Source organism: Leuciscus leuciscus (genome assembly GCF_965113295.1).
Source record: "Leuciscus leuciscus genome assembly, chromosome: 19".
Lineage (NCBI taxonomy): Eukaryota > Metazoa > Chordata > Actinopteri > Cypriniformes > Leuciscidae > Leuciscus > Leuciscus leuciscus.
Genome location: NC_138743.1, coordinates 19009399 through 19032377, shown reverse-complemented (window position 1 = coordinate 19032377; position 22979 = coordinate 19009399). Strand labels below are relative to the sequence as shown.

General features: G+C 42.4%; 2 protein-coding genes and 2 long non-coding RNA genes across 6 annotated transcripts; 2 read left to right on the top strand and 2 right to left on the bottom strand.

The window, feature by feature from the left end:
• Positions 1-2512: 2512 nt before the first annotated feature.
• On the top strand, positions 2513-21667 carry rsph3 (radial spoke head 3). Its single transcript, XM_082146731.1, has 9 exons — positions 2513-2736; positions 3262-3349; positions 3577-3718; positions 4004-4149; positions 13481-13684; positions 20807-20969; positions 21092-21178; positions 21342-21413; positions 21536-21667. The coding sequence occupies exons 1-8, from the start codon at positions 2627-2629 to the stop codon at positions 21395-21397; spliced, it is 996 nt and encodes a 331-aa protein (XP_082002857.1). The 5' UTR covers positions 2513-2626; the 3' UTR covers positions 21398-21413; positions 21536-21667.
• On the top strand, positions 5305-8697 carry LOC309481718. 2 transcript variants are annotated; one of them, XR_014200082.1, is made up of 3 exons: positions 5305-6678; positions 6860-6930; positions 7205-8697. It is a non-coding gene; the product is annotated as an uncharacterized lncRNA (long non-coding RNA). The 2 variants fall into 2 exon arrangements; XR_014200083.1 differs by having other exon boundaries at positions 5305-6262; positions 7205-8696.
• Positions 11867-12653, bottom strand: LOC309481720. Of its 2 annotated transcripts, none has more exons than XR_014200087.1 (2): positions 12459-12653; positions 11867-12414 (listed from the first exon to the last, which is right to left on the bottom strand). It is a non-coding gene; the product is annotated as an uncharacterized lncRNA (long non-coding RNA). The 2 variants fall into 2 exon arrangements; XR_014200088.1 differs by having other exon boundaries at positions 12481-12653.
• LOC309481683 (uncharacterized protein) lies at positions 14534-17211 on the bottom strand. The gene is made up of 2 exons (XM_082146708.1): positions 16839-17211; positions 14534-16760 (listed from the first exon to the last, which is right to left on the bottom strand). The coding sequence occupies exons 1-2, from the start codon at positions 16918-16920 to the stop codon at positions 15184-15186; spliced, it is 1659 nt and encodes a 552-aa protein (XP_082002834.1). The 5' UTR covers positions 16921-17211; the 3' UTR covers positions 14534-15183.
• Positions 21668-22979: the final 1312 nt, after the last annotated feature.

Genomic DNA, 22979 nt, shown 5'->3' with positions numbered 1-22979 from the left:
AAAACACTAATCATATTACGTAACTCGCGTTACTTGCAATGTACCCCAACACTGAACAATATGTAGGCTACTGCTTCTCTATTATTACCTTGGTTTCTCCCAAGGTCTTGTATGCTCACTGGAGATTTTGGCTAAAAACAAAGTGCTTTGTGATATTTAATAATGTTAGAAATGCATTTGTTGAAGTGAACAGAGCATTTGAGAATTAACACAAACATACACAAAGTTCACATGCATAAAAAGCATGGCAATTAGTCCCCTTTGTTTTGTTATTATGAAAATCAGTTATTAAATTAAGTTATTAAAAAAAAGTATACATCCATGGAAAAATGCAAAAGATGAATGTACACTGCATTGCAGTGACTATGCAGTGTATGTTTGCCATGGTTTAATCATGACCACGGTGTTGTTTACAATGAGAGCTAATTGCTGGTGTACATTTGCGGTGACAAGGTGACTTCTGTTAACATCACTCTTGTTTTTTCAGACTAGGAACCAAAACCACTTCCTTGAGTCACAAATTTTAATTTTTTAATTCAAAAACCATTAGCCTACTGCAAGAAAAAAAAGGTCAGTGATTTAGAAAGTATACTAATAATGATAAACCAAAATGAGTTAAATTACCCAAGAAAAAGCTTTTTTTATATTTCAAAAGATGATACTGAAAAAAAAGGTTTTAATGTGTCAAGCATGCCCAAAGTAAGTGAAAGTATCCCAGAAATCACAGTGTGAACTCCTTATCTAAACAAGATGGATGGGACAAACTGAACAACATCAAAAAAGACAATAGTTTTTGCCAACATCGAGTAGATCTACATATTCTGTGTAGTGCATGCATTCACTGATTATGTTCATGATATAATAGCAACTGTAAATTAAGCCAGGGGCTGTATTCACAAAACATTCAATCTAACCACTAAAAGTTCTCCTAAATAGCAGTAAAACTTCTTAGTTTCCTCTTTAAACCTACTCACAAAGCTGCTGAGACCAACTTTTACTAAGGAATAGAAATAAGTCTGAAGCTAAGAGAAAGGGCGGGGTTGACCTCGTTGCTATGGATGATGTCAACAACACGCTTGCTAACTATGACATGACCACAGTGATTGGCTGATGGGGGAGGGGTCTCTGTAGAACGAGGTATCATGTTGCCATAATCAAATACAAGTTTTAAAATAAAATGTTTGCCATATTCAAATAATGATTTTAAAATAAAAATGTTGCCATATTCAAATAAAGATTTTAAAATTCGGCTAAGTGTCACTAATTAAATTAAAGTATATGTTCAGTTAATTGTCATTCTCTTACATGTCTGCATCTCGAGAGATTGCAGAATTCACACGACAAATATGTTTTATAAACAAAGTTCAGGAGAAGTAGGCCTATGTTCAAATTATCTATCCAATCAGAAGGAAAAAGCGTAACTTGCCATCCAGATAACTTTATAACTTTATATCTGGATATAAATAACTTTATAACACAATATTTGCTTGCTGGGCTGTTAATAAATGTATGCTTTGTTGTACGTCATTTTGCAGAGTCTTTCAGGTAGAACTGCCATATAGGGGACAAAAGTGAGGTCCGGCATAGGAAAATTTACATCTTCACCCTTTATTCAAATAGTAGCCTATTAAAAATGTGTTAACGACTATTGTGTAGTTGTGCGTCAATTGTTTTATTTGTGATAACTCAATGAAACATGCCGAAATGTACAGACATATTTTTTGACCAGGCTGTCATGCAACGAAATTATGAACACATGAAAAAACAAGAGAGGACCAATGAAATATTAATAACTGACTAAAATTTTTACTCTGAGTGGCTTTATACATACAGCCCCAGGTCAGCTTGAGTGTTGATGCTTCATCTGCTCAGTTTTGTTCTCAGCAGTAAAATCATGCAATTTATCTGTCTCCCCCTATTGGTTATTATGACGTTGTACACATTATCAGATCTGAATTATTAAACGGTTATTTAGAAGTTTATTAGAAATTATTACACAGTTTACAGTTTGATGAGCATGTATTGTTTTTTGTGTATTTATTTTCTATTAGGTTATTTATTTTATTTATACACGTGGCAGAAACATTAGAAACGAACACACACACACACACACACACACACACACACACATCTAATGGAAATAATAGCACCAAACTCGCACACAACTTCTTTGTAATTATTTCATTATGCTGAGGTGATTTAAGACAACAACACAAGGATACAGTTTCAGTTATGTATGTCAATAAAGAGTTTATTGTTTTACAGTGTTATGGCAAGATTTTGAATAAATGTTTACAAATGCGCTATCAGGCCTAAATAAATGTGACTTGACTTGATGTGTCATGTTACTTGCAATTTGCTTAAACGGGTATGATATATACTGGGTTACCGTCATATAGCAATAATATTATTCCGTACGGAGTCATAATAAAAAATAATAATAAAAAGATTAACCGAGCCGGAAGTAAATAAAGCGGACCGCTGTTGTTGGATAGATTCAGTTGCCATGGTAACCGTTACAACAACTGTGGTAGCAAGCAACAGATGCTAGTCCAACTCTCAACAACTAAAAGTTAATGATTTCAGCCTCCAGACACACTTTTGATATTACAATTAAAAGGAAAAAATGGCAGCTAATTTACAGGCACAACACGAGACGCAGAGCGGAGTTTACACGTTTTCCAGCCGTCCGCGTGCGGTTCCCAACCGCCCCAAATACAGAGCCGATCCGCTGCTGTGAGTCACACACACACACACACATCTCACTTCACATATTCTGACCATTTAACAGTCTAAATGTCATTGATAGACTGATATATTTAAGATGTTCCTAGATGTTTTGACGCTATATCTTAGATGACGCTGTATATCCCCCCCCCCCCTTCTCTCTCTCTCTCTCTCTTTCTCTCTCTCTCTCTCTTTTAAGTAACAAAAGCTGTACTAATAATAATACCAGAAAACTAAAGCTGTACTAATAATAATACCAGAAAACTGTGATTAACGTTACCATGGTAAGCTTTTTGTTCTGGGCTAAGGTGATATCAAAGGTTTGGGGACGTGGCTAAAATATTAATATTAATATTGTTAATGTACATGTACATGTACATGGTTTGCAAATTTTTACAAAGGAATAAATAAAAAAGAAAATTATTTCTCAAAAGGATAAAAGCATGCAAAATTCAGAACATATGTATATATTTGTATATATATATATATATATATATATATATATATATACTTTTTCTTTAATGTATAATGCAGAAATGAAGAACAGAGCAGTTATGGAAACATCATGTATGACCGACGTGTCGTCAGAGGAAATACATATGCTCAACATATCCTACCCATTGTGAGTATTAATGCATAGAGGTTAGAAATCTCTCTTATAAGAAACAGATAGGATTTATTTGTATTTGTGTAGTCGGACAGCATAATGTAAAAACACCAGCGTACAAAACAGTGCAAAAAGCTCATTACTTTTATGAACCATAGCACAATGTGTGTGTGTATGGTACTGTGATAAGAGCACAGTTGATGAATGAATAGAATATAAAAGAATATAAATGTGTTTATCAGACATCTCAGCCCGATCCAGTGGAGTTCCTGAGACAGCAGGAGGCCAGAAGAAGAGCGATGTCCAGAAAACGGCTGAAGGAGCAGTTTGGCCCCAAAACACCAGAACCACTGGAGGGCAGAAAGAACGTAGATTTGCAGACAGGTAGTGAATGATTTTGCACAATAAACGCAGGGCTTAATGTCGGAGCCCAATGTTGAGCTCTGGTGCTCATGAGAAACCCGGGTTCGAGTCTGGCCCAGGTCATGTTCCCATCTTTTTTCCCCTACTACTTTGTCTATTAATACAATCTGATAAAAAGCTACCCTAAAATAACCTATGCTTACTTTCATTGTGTTATAAGTGTAAATCTCAGAATGGAAATGCATCTTCACATACATGTAAGCCCAGAAATCAAGTGATGAAATCTCTCACTGATGTGTTTTTTAGAGATGTATCTGGAAGAGCTGAGCGATCGTGTAGAGGACGTCAGCGTGGAATGCCAAACAGACATGTTCCTGGACAAACCAGCCACTCCCCTGTTTGTCCCAGCCAAAACCGGACGTGACGCAGCCACACAGATAGAAGAGGGAGAGGTGCAGGATAGATTTTTGGATGCTTTTTTCTTCCATCCGCTCGTTAAGTCTAACGGCTAATCAAACGGCCGTTTGATAATCAAGGGCTTCATTATTGCACCAGGTGTGCTAGAGCTAGAACACATGAAACATCTGAACTGGCTAGGTTTGTTGAGTGTCACGTTTGACTGCATGTTAGAAATTTGGCTAAGTCAAAAGAATGCATAGCATAAGGGTGTTCTACTAAGTCTTAAAGATGCTTACCATCAGTGGCGGACTGGCACCAAAAAGAGGCCCTGGCAATTTTAGCAGGGAGGCCACGCTTTTCCCACTTTCAGCCAAGAAAGCCTTACGCTTCTTCTCTCTCTTTTTTTCTGCTTTTCTAGAAAACCCTTTTCTACTCGCCGTTTTCTCATTCCTCGATCCATTTTCTTTCACTCCGTGTTGTTGATATGCTCTCATTACCCATCATTCACTTGTCATTATCTATCATCTCATCAGGTCAATGATCGCGAGAAATTCCACTGACTAAAAACATTCAAAATACCTTATAAATAGAGAGATTACATACATTTAGGCTATTTGTCCTTCACAGGAAAAATATAAATAAAAAGTCATTATTATTATTTAGTTCATAGGGCTATTATTTTTCAGAGATAGGCCGTGGTGTTTGTTTGTTTGCTTTTTTCCTTGTTTTTTTGTGGCCGCCTGCAGCTCCGCTTAATTTATTATTATTTTATTCATATTTACATTTACATTTATGCATTTGGCAGACGCTTTGCAGACACTCCGCTTTATTTATTTATTTAGCCTTTTTATATGGTTGTGATGAGCGCCGAGCGAGCCGCTGGCTGTGCTGCCGGTTGCGGGCGGCCAATCCGCCAAAAGGCGGCCGCATCTCCACTTTATTTATTTATTTAGCCTTTTTACCCAGCAAACACAGAACGTTCCCCTAACGTTCCCGTTTGGTTCCCATTTGGTTATTTTTTTGGGAACCAAACAAGAACGTTCTGGGAACGTTCCCTGTAGGTTATTTTTAGGATCTATGTCTATAACATTAAGGGAACGTTCCCAGAACGTTCCCTGTAGGTTATTTTTAGGTTTAAATTTATAACCTAAAGAGAACGTTCTGGGAACATTCCCTGTAGGTTATTTTTAGGATCTATTTTTATAACTTTAAGGGAACGTTCCCAGAACGTTCCCTGTAGGTTATTTTTTAGGTTTAATTTTATAACCTAAAGAGAACGTTCTGGGAACGTTCCCTGCAGGTTATTTTTAAGTTCTATTTTTATAACTTTTTATAACCTCCAAATCCGAGACCATGGTCCTCAGTCGGAAAAGGGTGGTTTGCCCACTTCAGGTTGGTTCAGTTCCTGCCTCAAGTGGAGGAGTTTAAGTATCTTGGGGTCTTGTTCGCGAGTGAGGGAAAGATGGAACGGGAGATTGACAGACGGATCGGTGCAGCTTCTGCAGTAATGCGGCCGATGTACCGGTCTGTCGTGGTGACGTCCAACCAAGTTTTATAACTTTAAGGGAACGTTCCCAGAACGTTCCCTGTAGGTTATTTTTAGGTTTAATTTAATTTTAATTTTAATTTAATTTAATTTCTTAAACCAATTGAATGGTTTGCAATGTTTTGTGCTTTAACACCATTTATCAAATGCTTAATTAAATGACCATTATCAGGCAGTAGATAATGCCTAAGTAATCAATAACTTTGCTCATTGGTAGGCAGTCTTTTTTAGTTAATTATTTTTAGGTTTTATTTGTATAACCTAAAGAGAACGTTCTGGGAACGTTCTCTGCAGGTTATTATTTTAATATCACTTAACAGGCAGATTACCAACTGACAACGTCGTCAGTACGGTCCCCTAAGATTATAAGATAACCAACAACGTTCAGATCTATTCGCAATAACTTTTTATTAATGATATTTTAAATTATGTTATACATTTTAATTCTATATGTTTATTTAAATGCTGCGTGACTTTGAAGTGTTTTAATGCGCATGCGCGGAATCAAACACTGGAGCGCGCACGTGAGCTGCGCAAGGGCAGATGGAAACCAGAAACGTCATCAACAACTGACAAACAACAAAACTCCCGTCTGTCGCTGTTGGTTTCACTGCTTTCAGGTAAGTTTAGTCAACAAAATCTCACAAATAATACACACAAACGTCCCTGACACATTTCTTACGTGTAATTGACACGCTTCTGTTGAATATTTACTTTAAAGAAATGGTTTTGTGTCTTTGAAAAAGTCCGTTAGCATCTAAGCTAACCGGTTTCAGAAGAGAACGTTAGGCCTAAGTTACGTTAAGTTAAGGTCTTATTTATGAAAGTTTGGGTTTTTAAACACATATTTAGTGTAGATAACAGTTTTTTTATAGTTTTGCTGGTAATTTGTCAATGGGTGATTGGAAGTAAGCTAATTTATTTAACCTAAAAGAATGCACTGTATTGTTAACTTAATCAGTGACGTCACTTACCAATATTGCTAAAATGTGATTTCAGAATAGCGAGAGAGAAAAAACATCCTCTACAACAAGGGGTGAGTTATTGTTTAATCATGATAATAATTCCATATGCATTTATTTCACAATATATTATCTTAAGATTTTTATATATTTATCTTTTCTGCATTTCACCTCTGTTCTAGCTTGGTTCCTTTTATTAAACCAATCCCATGTAATATTGTTGGCTCTGTGACAAATAGCTTGTTATGTTCCTAGATCATCATGCTGTGATGGCCTGCTGCACCCCCTGTCCAAGACAATCTCCATGGCTATGAACCATATGACTAGTAAGCAAAACCCCCTCAAACATACAGTGCACTACTGTTCAAAGGTTTGGGGTCTGTAAGATTTATGCTTTTGAAATAAGTCTCACATTTTAAAATCATTAACCCCAGGGTTTTTCAGTGAGATTGTCCTTGAGAAGCCTGTAGGCTAAATAATCAGCTAAATAATAGGTGACTAATACAGTATTATAATGGTCATAGTTATAATAATAATTCATTTAACTATTATGATAACATGATATCCTGATCATTAGTATATTTTATTTTATTTCTTTAGGTCTGTTTTGAATTATGTTGGCCAATGAGACTGACACCATACTGTCCAACTCAAAGGTATTTATGTATTTGTATGTTTTTTTTTATTGATCAATACTGAAATTCTTTGTACTTTTAAATGCTGAATGTGGTTCAGGGGGTCGACAACTTTAGGCAGTTATTTTTCACAGATATCTTGGGCAGCTGTGGCTCATACTCTTAGCCTTTAAAAATGTTTGAATTGATATCCCCAATGCAATATCAGGGGGTAAATATATCATTAGAGTTCTTAAAGTTATGGCTTTGCTCTTGTTACCAGATGAGATATAATCCCTATTGTTTGGCCCTGTGATTCTTCAGGACAAGACCTTGATGCCATCCATAGTCAGTAGATGAAGAAGGTAAGTTTAGCCCATCTTGTCAAAATGCCCATCTTGGCGAGTTTCCTCGTAAACAGTCTTGTGTGTTTTAAACAGAAAGAAAACAGATGCGTGTCATTTATATTAGGTCTGCGCATTCGTCTTAAAGGGACAGTAGCCTAACGCAGGGGTTCCCAAACTTTTTCGTTCTAGGACCCACCTAGACAAGTATAATCAATCTCAAGACCCACTTGCACTGGTGCTACCAACTTTCTCAGTTGGTCGCACCAGCATGATTTGGTTGCACATTTTTCTTTTTTTTTGCTACATGCCATGGGATTAATCAATGCATGCTGATGGTCTAAATCTGCATTCCCTAGTTTTGCACTGATGTAAAAAGACTGACAGTGACAAGCCTTCATGTTAGCAAAATATTATAAACTTTTAACTCTTAAAAAAACTTTTAAAAACATATGTGTTCTTTAATGTTTGATTATAATTTTACCGTCTTCACATAGGGATGGGAAATGATACGATTTTATCAATAATAATAATGCCACTGACGATTCTGATTATCGATCCGATTCTTTAACGATTCTCTTATCGATTCTTGATAGCACTGTGTGGAAAAATGTAGTCATATGCTTTAAAAAAAACAAAAAAACAAGGGGTTTTATTTATTTTAAAGCAGGGGTCACCAAACTTTTTTCTCTGGGGGCCACATTATCGTTCCTGACTGTGATGGGGGGCCGGGGCCGGGTCAGCTATATAACATAGAATTGTATGACCCAGACCAAAATGACCACCAGCAGGCCTCATTGTGTAGTAGAGATTACTAGCCTGGCACAGCCATCCCCACTACTATATCAACACTTGATTCCTGGCACATATTTGTTTATCTTTACTAGTGGTTTGCAAAAGTAGTAATCGAGTCTTCACACTTTGTTTTAATTAAAGTTATTCTTCACTTTAAAAATAATCATTGGTCCACTATTCTTTGAAAACTCTGCACTCTCTATTAGGGGTGGAACGGTACACAGAAGTCACGGTTCGGTTCATACCTCGGTTCAGACATCACGGTTCGGTACGAGTTCGGTACAATGGAGGGAAAAGCAAAACAGAACTGCAGAAGGCTTGAGCATGTCTCAGGCTGTCCCACCAAAGGAAAATAAATTACTTAAGCCTTGTATTTTTTAAAATAAGTTTTATTAATAAAGTAAAGGCATAGAACCAGTTTATTTGTAGTGCACTGACAGTAGTTTTATATAATTAGTTTATTAATTAAATTAATAAAAAGACAAAAAGACCTTGAGATATGTTTGGTAATTGTACCTGAATGAATTGAAAATTAATTTGCTACATTTCAGAATAATATATTTGTTTTCTTTAAAATTTTAATTCACAGTAACTTAAACACTTTGCAGTTTGAATGATGTCCTGTAAAAACGAAATGACGGAGTATGTTTTTATGTTTCTACTGTTCGATCACACCCGCGCCTCACTCACACACACACACACAAATATAAGTAAACACTTTGCGACTTTTCGATCGCACCCACACCTCTCTCTCAACATATTCAAGCATTGCAATCTTTACATCACATTCGCAGCCAGCTTCAGAGCTAAGGCGGACCTACAGATTAGGTGTCCCTAAAGAACCCGCGTATCTAACAGTAGTTCCGCATTGCATTCATTAATTTGCACGCAAGTTTTATTTATATTTATATAATAGGCCATGACGACTTTTGGGGATTGCCTCATAGGGCCGGTTAAAGTAGTGGGGGGCAGAGGGGCTTGGGGGCCAGTCAAAAGGGGGTGGCGGGCCTGAGTCGGCCCGCGGGCCTTAGTTTGGTGACCCATGTTTTAAAGCTTAAGCTTGAGTAAGCAAACTGTACTTTTTATGTAATTTATGTAATCAATTGAACTTTATTGTAAAGTGTTACTGATTCAAACGTCTCCTGAGTTCACTGTTGGAAAGATCAGTTGTCCATTCATTAAAATGAATCGTTCAAAGGAGTCATTAGTTTGCGAATTGGACGTGTCATGCGCGTTGTGTGATTATCCCAGCAGTTAGGACATAGACATCCAAGATTTGTGTCAACACAGAAAACATTTCATCACTGGATAGTTTTTTTCGTTTAATTAAAGTGTTGTTTTATGTCAGCTGAATGTCTGGGACGCTTTTCAGAGAAGATAAGGCAACAACTTATTTAGCACAATTCACACCCAGCGGTAATTGAGGAAGAAAAAAAAAAATCTCAGAATGCTCCACATGAAACTTTGGTCTTCCGACCTTTTACCACCGTGTCGATTTATTTTGATTAATATGTGCGAGGGAGAGAGAGCAAGACAGCGCTTAGTTTGGAGACGGTGAAGTATTTTTTACACTTTCGCCTGGCTCCGGAGAGAGAGAGAGAGCGCGCGCGCGACCGAGTACTCTCTCTCTGCTCGTTCTTTCAGTTAAACATGCACTGTGACTCTGTCACAAGCGCAGCAGTTCATCTACATTACTCAGCGATCAAATAACACTTTGGCGGGCGCTAAAACTCATAGTCGTTTGGTCATTAATCGGACTGGTTTTGTTTCACTCATCGTAACGTAAATTTAGCTGCAGCTAAGTGCCTTTGTGCGACCCACCTTTTCTCACTGTGTGACCCACAAGTGGGTCGCGACCCACAGTTTGAAAACCACTGGCCTAACGTACCCGCAGCTGTTTGTGTCGCCAGTGGTGATCAAACATCAAAAGAGAAAATGATTTGTAGCTTTAGCAAAGATACATTTAATTAATTTATAGTTATTTTATTTTTACAGTGAAGACTTATTTTACATTTTGATAATTCAGTTTCTGTACCTGATGTTTTCAGATTTAACTGAAAAACATAATGCACTGCTTATTTCAACTGTGTTTTTCTTCTATTGTATTTATCTATGCTTGTTATCTATTGTAATTTTCTATGCAGGTTCACTCCTCTACAAAATCCCCCCAATAGGGGTTATGCGGAGCGCCCAGCGGTCGAACCGGAAAGAGGTCTAAGCATTTCTGCTTTTCACTTCCGTACACATCTGCAGCGGTAGGTGATCTCGGTTTACTGTTAATTTTCGCTTATTACACTAAAATTCTTATTTCTGTTTTAATTAAAATGTCACGAATGCTAAAATATCAGAAAAGGGAACATCCGAACAGCAGTTTTTGTTGTGTGCCGATCTGCTCTATGTCGGGGAAAATGAGTAGTACAGAAGTACAAATGGGTTCTGTACTCATAAAGTGACATCAACATTCGCGTCAGCAGTAGCATTAGCCATCAGGCAAATGTTATTTAAATAAACTCCTGATGTACTTACAAACTTTCCAATGCCTGGTTTAATGAGTACAGAACCTATTTGTACTACTGTAGAAGTTTGGTACCATTCTGGGCATTATTAGTGGGGTAATTTACGAGATACAAACCTGGAGCCGCGCATGCACTAAACCATACGGCTGATATCTCTAAATAAACTCTAAATTTTTCAATATTGTGCAGCCCTAATATTGAGCATATCTTAAAGTGAACTTGGAATGATAATTTGTGATACCAGATGAGATGTATGTATGATAGATTTTGAACTGTAATATTTTTTTATTTTATTTCAGGTTTTCTAGGATCCCAGCGGAAGGCATCAAGGCATCAGATGTTGGCCTGGACAGATGTTCCTGTAAACTACACTGACCTTTGCTTTTGCATGGATGGCTGATTATTAGCATGTTCTGTGAGGGCATCATTATAGCAAAACTGAGCACCTGTGACAGTGGAATTTGTAGGTGTAAAGTCACAGATAAAAAAAAAAAATTGATAGTAGTTTCAAACTTTTTTTCTCTTTCTCTCTCATAAACACAGCAGTTACAAGGTTTTCAAATTCTTCATTGGAGGTGAGACTTATACGTTATATGTAGAGCGAATTCGCAGGTCAGAGTTCACTAGACTTGAATATTATTTTCTCTGTTTTTTATTTGACTTCAGAGTCGAAAGTGGGCTTAAAGGGTACATAGGCTTAATGGGTATCCTTACCCCTATATAAAACATTCCTTTTTTGATTTGTAGTCTGAAATAATAAATAGTGCAATATAAATAAATGCCATGTAGTGTTTTCAAATATATACATTTTTCTATACACATTGATGCTGAAATATCTGAATAAATACACGATACCAGCAGTGCTCGTGCTCTCATATCTCCTACAGCTTGTGACACACAATCCCACCTCACTCTTTTCATTTGCTCCGGATGAATATTAATGCCATTACAGGGCTTGAATTTTGGCATGGGATTGTGTGTACATGTAACGCGTTGTCTTTTTATTTTCTTGTTAAATTTGCAGATGGTTTTGGGAGTTTAAATGTTTTGAGCGGAGTGAAGATTGGCACATTCATGTATATTGTATATAAATGAAGACTTTTTCAATTTTGTTCTAAGTTATAGGCTACAGTTTGCAAAAAGATAGTTTTAATTAAAATGTTTGTGCAGTTTTATTTATTGAAATATTTTCATGTTTGAAATATTAAATGTAAATTACTGTTCCTGAATACATTTTGCTAACGCTGTTTTTGATGACTTATTTTAGGTTGATAATTAAACAATGAATCAACAAAAACATGGATTGTGTGCTGATTTATTTATTTAATACAAACTGATTGATTTACTTATTAATGATAGTTTCTGTAAATTCAATTTATTGTAATAATATATTCATAGGATTTTTAAGTGTTTGAACAATAAACAATGTAGAATATGTTGTTTGTAGACCTATAATTTGTGTACAGGCATATCAGGATGTGTAGACGTTAGGAGAACCTTCCGGGAACGTTCCGAGAACCTTCCGGGAACGTTCCGAGAACCTACCGGGAACGTTCCGAGAACCTACCGGGAACGTTCCGAGAACCTTCCGGGAACGTTCCGAGAACCTTCCGGGAACGTTCCGGGAACGTTCCCCTAACCTATAGGGAACGTTCTATTAACGTAAAGAAAACTTTCCTGGCTAACCAATAGGGAACGTTCTTGGGAACGTTCCGGGAACGTTCTGGGAACCAAAAACTAACGTTCCCAGAACGTTCCCAGAACGTAAAATTGTTAGCTGGGTATATGGTTGTGCGCCACAAGTTGTGATGAGCGGCGAGCGAGCCGCTGGTGGTGCTGCCGCTTGCAGCCATTGCGCCCCGCTTCCTCGCTTTATTTAGCCTATTTATTTGTTTGTGATGCGGCCACAACAAGTGATGAGACCAGGCGGCCGCAGTGGCATTTGCCCACATTGCCCAATGGCCAGTCCGTCACTGCTTACCATTATAATTTTGGGTTGAATAATTTTGAGACTGCAGAAGTCATTAAAAGTTGCATTTTCAGTTGAATTTAGGGAAATCACTTGTTGAGCTATTTCAATTACTTTTGATTGATTTGTTCATTGCAAACAGCCGAAAGTCTCTAAATTTTGTCAATAAACCTGATTTTCAATGGGATTTGAATAATTTTGATTACAACTGTAATTGGCGCAAGATGTCATCAGTTATTTCTGGGACTTTTTGGCTTCATTTTTCTATAGTGGAAGGAAGTGGAGACACGTCGTCCATCTTTTTTTACAGTCTATGGCCTAGAGACTAGTGTACACTGTGACTCATGAGTTTATAAAAGGAAATGGTATTCCTTATGTCACAATTTAACAAGCAGATTATCTGTCTGTGTTCTTCTTTTTTCTTTTTTCTTTTACCCAAAACCCTGCTCATCACAGTTGAATTGCTGTTGCATTCAGTAAACTATGCATTATATAATTAAATTAATACAATCTGTAAATGCGTCATGCAGTAGACTAATTATAAATGAAGGTTTGATGGAAAACGTTGCGTTTAACATCTCTAAATCTGCCGATCCTTTCCCAGTGGTAAGACTTGCATCTGTTCTTCTTGTCTGCAGCTGTTTGATTTTGACATGGAGGTCCTGCCCGTGCTGCAGGTGTTGGTGGGGAAGACGATAGAGCAGGCATTGCTGGAAGTGCTGGAGGAGGAGGAGCTGGCTAACCTGAGGGCCCAGCAGCAGACATTCAAGGAGATCCGTGACGCTGAGCTGGTGGAGGTGCAGAGGCTAGAGGAGAGGGAACGGCGCCTCCGTGTGGAGAAGGTGGGAATCACTACAAACCATACACCACATGATGCTCAGCCAAAAAAACACTAAGGTTGTGGTTTTAATTAAGGTAGAGGTTTAAGACTATGGCAACAGAGAAACAGGCCACAAAACAATTTTGTTGTCTGGAAATAACGGCACAATTTAGTGGCTGGTTGTTAAAAGTACAGTAGATAGGAGCATTGTGGCCTGAACTAGACCCTCCAGTTGAGTGTGAAGTATTTGTTCCAGCAAAGTGCATTAGGGGGGTGGCTGACAAATTACAAATAAAGAAAAAAAACTATAGAGATAACTATAACAATAACTGTCTGAACTATCGTTCTGTTTATTCTAAAATGCGAGCTGCCTTTATGTTGTCTGCCACTTTAAATGCTTAAGCTCTTTAAAGCAGGATGGATTCTCATTGGCTGTCAAAAATCAATCTGAAAGTAATTTATATTATATATATATATTGTGTGACAAATATATATTTAAAGTAAAAACATTACATTTTATCTCTCAATTACTCAATTATTATCTTAAAAACAGTGTGTATAATAATGATAAAATAAAAATCTTGTTTACAAAGCTTTGTAATAGAGAATAAACACAATAAAACTATAAAAACTTATATATATATATATATATATATATATATATATATATATATATATACGGTATATATGGAAAATAATCTAATCTAAGCAGCAATGTACTGTTTACTGCACCAAAACGTACTCGGTTACTAACGTAACCTCGGTTCTCTATAGAAGAGGGAACGAGTACTGCGTAAGATATCTTACGCTAGGGGAAAATCCTTTTTCCGCGAGATATTGAAGCCAAAAATTATCCTTAATTTTGTAATAATGCAAAACGCGTTGCGGCAGCATGCAGATATAGGCGAGGCAGCTCGCGCGCCTATTGGCTGCTCTGCGGCAACTGCAGCAGCCTATCGAGCGAGGCCTGGCGTAAATGGGCGTGGTCTAGGCCTATAAATACCGCTCGCAGGCAGCTATTATCTGGTTTTTCATCATCGAAGCAACCAGAGCGTGTGCATGCACGGCAAGATACGCAGTACTCGTTCCCTCTTCTAGAGAGAACCGAGGTTACGTTAGTAACCGAGTACGTTCTCTTACGAGAGGTCTCTCGTACTGCGTAAGATATCTTACGCTAGGGGACCCAATGCAAAACGCCGTGCATGCTGAGATCTGACACCAAAGACCCAAGGGCGAAAGCCCGGGGTACATATAGTGCACAATCACCCAGGGAACTCACAGGGAGTCCGGGAAGAGGGAGGGGCGAAGCCGTACTCTTCCACATATGGCAGCGTCGCTTAGACGCGAATTTCATCATACAGACAGGGCGGGGTACGGCCTGAACTGATGGGGAAATGTGGGTCTTACACAGTTTGCCCAGGCACATCTCGTGCTGCTGCTTTTCACTGTCGATCATCGAGCTGTGCTCAGTAGACGCAGCATTCTGAGCTGATAGCATCAGGTCAGATAATACTGGTTAACTTAGACCGACAGCAGCCTGGCCTGCAAGGCGGGAACCTCTAGGTTGTAGAACCTTATAAATGTAGACGGGGAGGCCCAGCCTGCCGCCGTACAAATATCTTGCAAGGCAATCCCACTCGACCAGGCCCACGAAGAGGCCATGCCTCTCGTGGAGTGCGCTCTGACACCCAACGGGCACTGCATGCCCTTGGAGGCGTATGCCAGCGCTATAGCATCAACTATCCATCTGGATAGGCTCTGTTTCGACGCGGCTAGTCCCTTAGAACGCCCGCTAAATGAAACAAAGAGCTGCTCCGTCTGTCTGAAAACAGACGAGCGAGACACATAAGCTCGTAATGCCCTGACTGGGCAAAGGAGGCCCGCGTCTCTTTCCTCATCAGGGACCGGTAGGGCTGACAGGGAGATAACCTGCGCCCTAAACGGTGTGTTGAGGGATTTTGGAACATAACCGTGCTTAGGTTTGAGTATAACTTTTGAGTCATTAGGCCCAAACTCCATGCACGTCGCGCTCACAGAGAGTGCGTGTAAGTCCCCTATGCGCTTCACTGAAGCGAGAGCCAGCAGAAACACAGTCTTGAAAGACAGATGTTTCAAATCAATTGACTGTAAAGGCTCGAATGGCGCACCTTTCATGGCTTCCAGAACCGTAGAAAGGTCCCATACGGGGACTGAGGGAGGTCTGGGAGGATTCAGTCTCTTAGCCCCTCTAAGGAAGCGGATTACTAAATCGTTCCTTCCTATTGACTGACCAAGCGTTGTTCCTGAGAACGCTGCTATAGCCGCCACATAAACTTTGAGCGTGGAGGGGGCCCTGCCCTTATCCAACAGCTCTTGTAGGAAGGAAAGCACCTCCGTCACTCCACAGTCTGTGGGTGACACGCCACGGGCTGTGCACCAGCCCGAAAACACTGACCATTTCGAGGAGTAGAGCCGTCTCGTAGACGGAGCTCTAGCCTGCGTGATCGTGTTTAATACTCCTTTAGGGAGTCCAACATGTACCCGTTGATGGCCCAGACATGAAGGGACCACAATTCCGGGTGAGGATGCCAGATCGAGCCGTGGGCCTGTGAGAGGAGGTCTCTCCTCACTGGTACTGGCCACGGGGCAGTACTTGCTAACTGCATCACGACTGGGAACCATGGTTGGTTTTCCCAGAACGGTGCCACCAGCAATACTGAGCATCCTTCTTCCCTGATCCGCTCTATCACCTGAGGCAGGAGAGAGACGGGGGGAAAAGCATAGAGCGGGCGGCAGGGCCACACATGGGCCAGCGCGTCCCTGCTCTTGGAGAAAAATTCCGGACAGTGAGCGTTTTCTTGAGACGCGAACAGGTCTACTTCCGCTCTGCCGAATTTCTTCCACAGCAGTTGGACTGTCTGTGGGTGTAGAAACCATTCGCCTGCCGGAACATTGTTCCTGGACAGTCTGTCTGGTCCTATATTCAGGAGCCCTGGCACGTGCGCTGCTCTGAGCGAGCGCAGGTTGCACTGAGCCCATACCAGGAGGCGTTCTGCCAGCCTGTACAGGTTCCTGGACCTGAGGCCGCCCTGGCGATTTATGTAGGACACCACAGACATGTTGTCCGAACGGACCAGGACGTGGCGTCCTTTTATTTGGGGACAAAAACGCGTCAGCGCGTTGTTTACTGCCAGCATTTCGAGGCAGTTTATGTGCAGGAGCTTCTCCCGTTCCGACCACTGGCCGAAGAACGGTCTGCCCTCGAGCAGCGCTCCCCATCCCGAGGTGGACGCGTCCGTGGACACCACTTTCACCCTCGAGGAAGTCCCCAGGCTTACACCTGATTGGTACCAGTCGTTCGCTCTCCAAGGTTTCAGAGCTGTGACGCACTTCTGATTGACCCTGAGGCGAAGCAAACCGGATGCCCACGCTCGGCGTGGGACTCGCGCTTTCAGCCAAAACTGCAGCGGGCGCATGCGGAGCAGGCCCAGCTGGAGCACTGATGATGCTGAGGCCATGAGACCCAGCATCTTCTGAAATTTCTTGAGCGGGACAGACGCGCCGCAGCGGAACGAGTTCGCTGTGCGTTGAATGTCTTCCGCGGGCTGTGGTGATAGTCGCGCTATCATGGACAGCGAGTCCAATTCTGTGCCCAGGAAAGATATCTTCTGACTGGGTGACAGACAGCTCTTCGCCCAATTGACACTGAGACCCAAATTCTCGAGGTGATCGAGTAAAACGGTCGTGTGTTCTATGAGCACTGAGCGAGATTGCGCTAGAATCAGCCAATCGTCCAAATAGTTCAGTACTCGCATGCCTCTCATTCTGAGGGGTGCGAGTGCCGCATCCATGCACTTCGTAAACGTACGTGGTGCCAGGGATAAACCGAACGGCAGGACTGTGTACTGATATGCCTGGCCCTCGAAGGCGAATCTCAAATATCGCCTGTGACGTGACGCTATCTGTATTTGAAAATACGCGTCTTTCAGATCTATTGACACAAACCAATCTCCTTGGCGAATCTGCATGAGGATTTGTCTGGTCGTGAGCATCCTGAACTGTCGCTTCACAAGCACTCTGTTCAGTTGCCTTAGATCTAGTATGGGTCTGAGACCCCCGTCTTTTTTCGGTACCAGGAAGTATCTGCTGTATAGCCCTCCTTCGCTCTGAACTTGAGAGAGAGGCTCTATGGCCCCTTTGCTCAATAGTTTTGCCACTTCGGCTCGAAGTAAATGTGCTACTTCTGCTTTTACCGTGGTCTCGACGCGCGCCGCATAGCGGCGAGGGCGTCGGCGAAACTGTAGCGAATAGCCTCTTTTTATAATGTCCAGCACCCACTTCGAAACCCCGGGCAGCTTTGCCCATGCGTCTGCATGAATAGCTAGGGGTTGAATACGAAGCGCGCTCCGCTCGCTCAGCGATGGAGAAGCTTCGGCGTGCTGCAACACAAGCGTCGCGCTCGTGACATTTGAGGTATGGGGCGCGCTGATAACAGCGGGCAGATTGCCCGCGCTCGACTCCTCTGCGGTGGTCAACCGCGAGGGGGAGGGCTGGGCGGTTCCCGTAGGAACTGTCATGTCTATGTGTGGATGTGGGCGCGGGACAGCGGGCACATTTATCACACCGAAAGCATCGTTCGCTTGAGTGAAGCGAATGCACGTTGGTTTCGTTTTTACAGAAACCGTGAGACATGCATAACGTGGTGTTAGTGGGCACTGGGTAGTGGGCACATTCACCATGTTTGAAGCGCAACCGATCTGAGTCGATTTTATGTGCGCGAGCCCTGTGTGACAGGCTGTGCTTGTGTGTAGAGATGGGCACTGGGCAGTGGGCATTCTTACTTCACATGAGACACCATCGGCCGTGGCCGAGACACCAGAAAATACACTCTTTTGGGGATTTATCTGGGTAGCCGTGAAAACGGCATTTGTGTGCAGGCAAGCGGGTGACAGAACCGGCTTGTTGGCTGCAGAAAACACTGGAACAGTCACATTTGCTGGAACTGGACGAGCGAATAGCTTTGGTGTGAGTCCGGCCGCAGCGGGACTTGAACACCGTCGTTTTCCTAGACGTGCTAGGACGACTTCGGGGCCTCTGGCTTTACCGTAATCCTAGGTCACGGACCACGCACGGCGGGGCGGCGACCGGATGAGCGGGATCGCGGTCTCGCGCTTCGGGCCTGGCGGCGCTGCGAAGTGGCGGCAGTGGACGGTGGCTGGGGCTGTGAGCTCTGTGCAGACGGTTTCGCACGGCCTGCTGCAGAGCTGGAGCGCTTCGGGAGGAAGTGCTTCATAGCCTGTGACGCTTTCTGTACCTCTGCGAATCTCTCCGCAAAATCCTTGACGGAGGATCCAAAGAGGCCCGTGGCGGAAAGCGGGGCGTCGAGGAACGCGGTGCGCTCGGACTCGGCCATTTCCGAGAGCGTCAGCCAAAGATGTCTCTCGGTCACAGTGAGAGAGGCCATATTCCGTCCAATGGCCTGCGCTGCAGACTTAGTAGCACGGAGAGCGAGGTCCATGGCACTCCTTAAGTCCGGCACGCAGATCGCGTCAGGTCCTTCCTCATCCAGCTTACGGAGAAGATCGGCCTGGAAGATCTGTAGCGTAGCCATGGTGTGCAGCGCTGACGCAGCTTGCCCGGCGGCGGAGAAAGCGCGGCGGAGCAGGCTTGACGTCGTGCGGCAAGCTTTAGAGGGTAGGGCCAACTTAGCGCGCAGTCCAGCGGAGGGCGGACATAAGTGGGCCGCTATCGCCTCTTCGACCGGCGGCAGCGAAAGGTATCCCTTGTTCTTGGCATCGTCAACTGCAGAGAATGCCAAAGAAACAGCAGGACGCACTCTAGCTGAATAGGGGGCGTTCCAGGACTTAGCGACTTCTTCGTGTAACTCAGGAAGAAAAGGACGAAGCGCGCTCCCCAGGCAGGAAAAAGCCATCCAGCCGGTTGTGAGCGGGCTGCTCGGGCGAAGACCACTCGAGGCCGAGGCTCGCCGCGGCCTGTGCGAGTACTCGCATGAGCTCCGTCTCGATGGACGCTCTCTTGCCTGACGATGTGGGGGCAGGGGGCGCGGGATCCTCAGAGCCCGCCCAATCCTCACTGCCTGACGCCAGGATAGAGCAGGAATCATCCTCTCCCAGCAGGGCTTCCTCGTCAGCGATGTCGACGGAAGCGGCGGCAGACGGCGGCCGCTGTCCGTCAGGAAGAGAGGCTGACGAAGCCGGGGAAGCAAGCGGGCGAACCGGCGAGCTTTGGCGGCTGGGGGAAGGTTCCGGGACCCGCTGGGCACGGCGCTTTTTACGGCGCGACACCGCGGCGGGCGGGGGAGCAGTCTCAGCGAAGAAGGCCAGGCGAGTCCTCAGAGTCGCCATAGTCATCAGCTCGCAGTGAGGGCAGCCGCCATCAGCGAGCGCGAGAACTGCATGTTCCTCACCAAGGCAGGAAACGCAAACCACGTGGCGGTCCCCGTCGCTGAGTGTGGCTCTGCACGAGCCGCAGGAAGGCATCTTGAAAAAGACGCTAGCTCTTTTAGAATGTGTGTCGCAGCGGCGACACACACACACAAACAGAGTACAGAGTAATGGAAAGGATATGAGCGCCGGAAAGCGCAGCAGGGAGGCAGGAAGGCGGCGCGGCCAGCGACTTCAGTGACTCGTCCCGCTGAAGGTGCTCTCTCTCAGACGGCGCGGCTTCTTCTCCAGCTCCAGCGATGCGTGTGCTTCGCTTGAAGGATGAAAAATCAGATAATAGCTGCCTGCGAGCGGTATTTATAGGCCTAGACCACGCCCATTTCGGCGGGACGTGACGCAGCGGGCGCGAAGTGCCCTGATTGGGTCTGGTGTCACGCCAGGCCTCGCTCGATAGGCTGCTGCAGTTGCCGCAGAGCAGCCAATAGGCGCGCGAGCTGCCTCGCCTATATCTGCATGCTGCCGCAACGCGTTTTGCATTATTACAAAATTAAGGATAATTTTTGGCTTCAATATCTCGCGGAAAAAGGATTTTCCCCTAGCGTAAGATATCTTACGCAGTACGAGAGACCTCTCGTAAGAGAACTAAATTCTAGTAAAATGCATTTCTCTTGACGTTATGGCAGTAATCAAAGAGGGTTAAAGTATATTTTCTGAGTGGTAATGCTTTGTATGTATTTTCAATGTATTTTAATGCAATGCAGGAGAACCGGATAAAGCAGCAGAAGGCAGCGCTGGAAAAAGAGAAGGAGACAGCAGATAAAATTGCTGCGAGAGCATTTGCTCAACAGTATTTGTCTGACTTGTTGCCCTCAGTCTATTCCAATCTGAGGGATTGTGGGTACTTCTATGACCCTGTGCAGAGAGGCAAGTGCATGAAAAACAGAGAAACTGAATTCATCTCTGTATTAGTTCATCTCTAGATCTTTAATGAATAATACATGAATTGCCATTATACTGTCTATGAAAGTTCATTATCTCTGCTCCAGATATCGAGACCGAATTCCTCCCTTGGCTGATGGAAGAAGTGAGCAATACTTTAGAACAGAGATATGTAGCGAGAACAGTGCTTGACAGTGAGTGATTTTTGTATTTTATTTTTTACCTTTTAAATTATTTTCTGGTGACTGATACATAACACTGACTTTGGGATTAATCAATCAAGTCTGTCTTGTTGAGATCCATTAGGCAGTGATAACAGTAATTTGGGCATAATTTGGATTTCTTGTTCTTCCACAGTGCTCATTCAAGATGTCACTAACCAAAGATTTGAGGCCTTTCAGATGAAAGAATAAACGATTTCCATTAGAGGTAAACAGGATGAAACATTTAATCACTCTAACACATTTGTAAAATTAAAATCGGATTATGTAATGTCAGTTTAATTAATACTTGAGGTGAAAGTGTTAACCTTATGTCTATTCTCATTTCAGGTCATACCAGGAAACCAGAAAGATGCTGGAAAATATTAAAGGGTGCACGCATTCTTAATAAAAATCTAATAAATGTGCATGTCATTATAAATGTATTATTCATATATTATTTGAATAAAAGTGCGAAAAAGATGCAAGTCTGTCACTATACTGTTCAAGAACTGCGCTTCAAGAATAACACTAGGAGGCGCTGCGGAGTAAAAAATACTGCTCCTCACTCAGAGTGTATTAAATGGGAAATCGTTTAGCTATATTTAGATTTTGTAAAAGCAGCATTACTTGAAGAATATAATATTAATGGCTCGTTTTCATGTCCTCCCCAAATGTGTTATATTGTAATGACCTGGCAGTCAGCGCTAGCAGCTGGGTGCATTATGGGTACTTGTTTGTTGGGGGTTGATTTATGCGTTATTTAAGCAAGATGGTTGGGTTTTTGTGTTAGTAAAGTTATGTGTGTTTATGTTTGAGTTAGTTGGAGTGTTCTTGGTTCATTTACTGCTTTATATAAAAATGTGGTTCTCACCGTCATGGTAAGAGATGTGTAAGATGGGGTTTTGCCTGTGCAGTTCTTATTCTGTTGTTCTGAATAAAAGAGAGAGTAAGATAACAGTACTGCCTCCTGCTGGTTTGTGCTACTGATGCTCCACTTGCTGAGACACTCATGGTCGAGCGGTGTATGGGACATGAGTGCTCTAGCTCGCGTTAGTAATTAGCCTAGTAAAAGTAAATAGAGTAGTTTAAGCTCCAGTCAGCTCCCACGCTTAATAACTGCAGTTATTACAATATGTTGTTCTGAGTAACGTTAGCTGTTTTCAAAACAGTGTCCATGAGATGATGTCAGTCCTCGTAAACTTTATAAAAAATAATTTCCAGAGGAATGAGTATTTCATTTTTCCGCTACCAGTTTCACCTGGTCCTTTGTCTAAACACCGTGACGTGAACTGTTGGACGGTTCCGCTTCAGCTTTCATTCACTTCGCCTATATACCGCTCTATTTTAATCCTGCTTCTCCATTGGTCAACTCCCACCTATGGCCACGCCCACCAGGTGCCTCGGAGTTTCACTTCCGTCGGTGCAGCTATGACAACACAAACAGTAAAAGGCGTGTTGATGTAAATACATCGTTAAGGAAAGACCTCTGAGTCACATCACAGTGTTCTTCTTACTTATTCAGAACTCTAACGACGTAAATGTTTGAGTGACCTAATTACTATTGTACATCATTCAAACATACGAGGTTTCATTACAAAGTAAACACGAAATAAAAGCTGGATGTACTCGGAGACCTTGTATGGGCAAAAGCGCCATCTATTCTAGACTAAACAGTTGTGTATAGAACTCTCTCTCTCTCTCTCTCTCTCTCTCTCTCTCTCTCTCTCTCTCTCTCTCTCTCTCTCTCTCTCTCTCTCTCTCTCTCTCTCTCTCTCAGATAAGCGATTACCCT

What these genes read in the sequence shown, in the direction of transcription:
- LOC309481683 (XM_082146708.1), bottom strand. Translation starts at nt 16,920, where the DNA reads ATGGGGAGCGCTGCTCGAGGGCAGACCGTTCTTCGGCCAGTGGTCGGA. An exon ending in TGCACATAAACTGCCTCGAA is followed by an intron (nt 16,761 to 16,838) that starts ATGCTGGCAGTA and finishes CGTTCGGACAAC; the next exon opens with ATGTCTGTGGTGTCCTACAT.
- rsph3 (XM_082146731.1), top strand. Translation starts at nt 2,627, where the DNA reads ATGGCAGCTAATTTACAGGCACAACACGAGACGCAGAGCGGAGTTTAC. An exon ending in CACAGATAGAAGAGGGAGAG is followed by an intron (nt 4,150 to 13,480) that starts GTGCAGGATAGA and finishes TCTTGTCTGCAG; the next exon opens with CTGTTTGATTTTGACATGGA. An exon ending in AGCGAGAACAGTGCTTGACA is followed by an intron (nt 21,179 to 21,341) that starts GTGAGTGATTTT and finishes GTTCTTCCACAG; the next exon opens with TGCTCATTCAAGATGTCACT.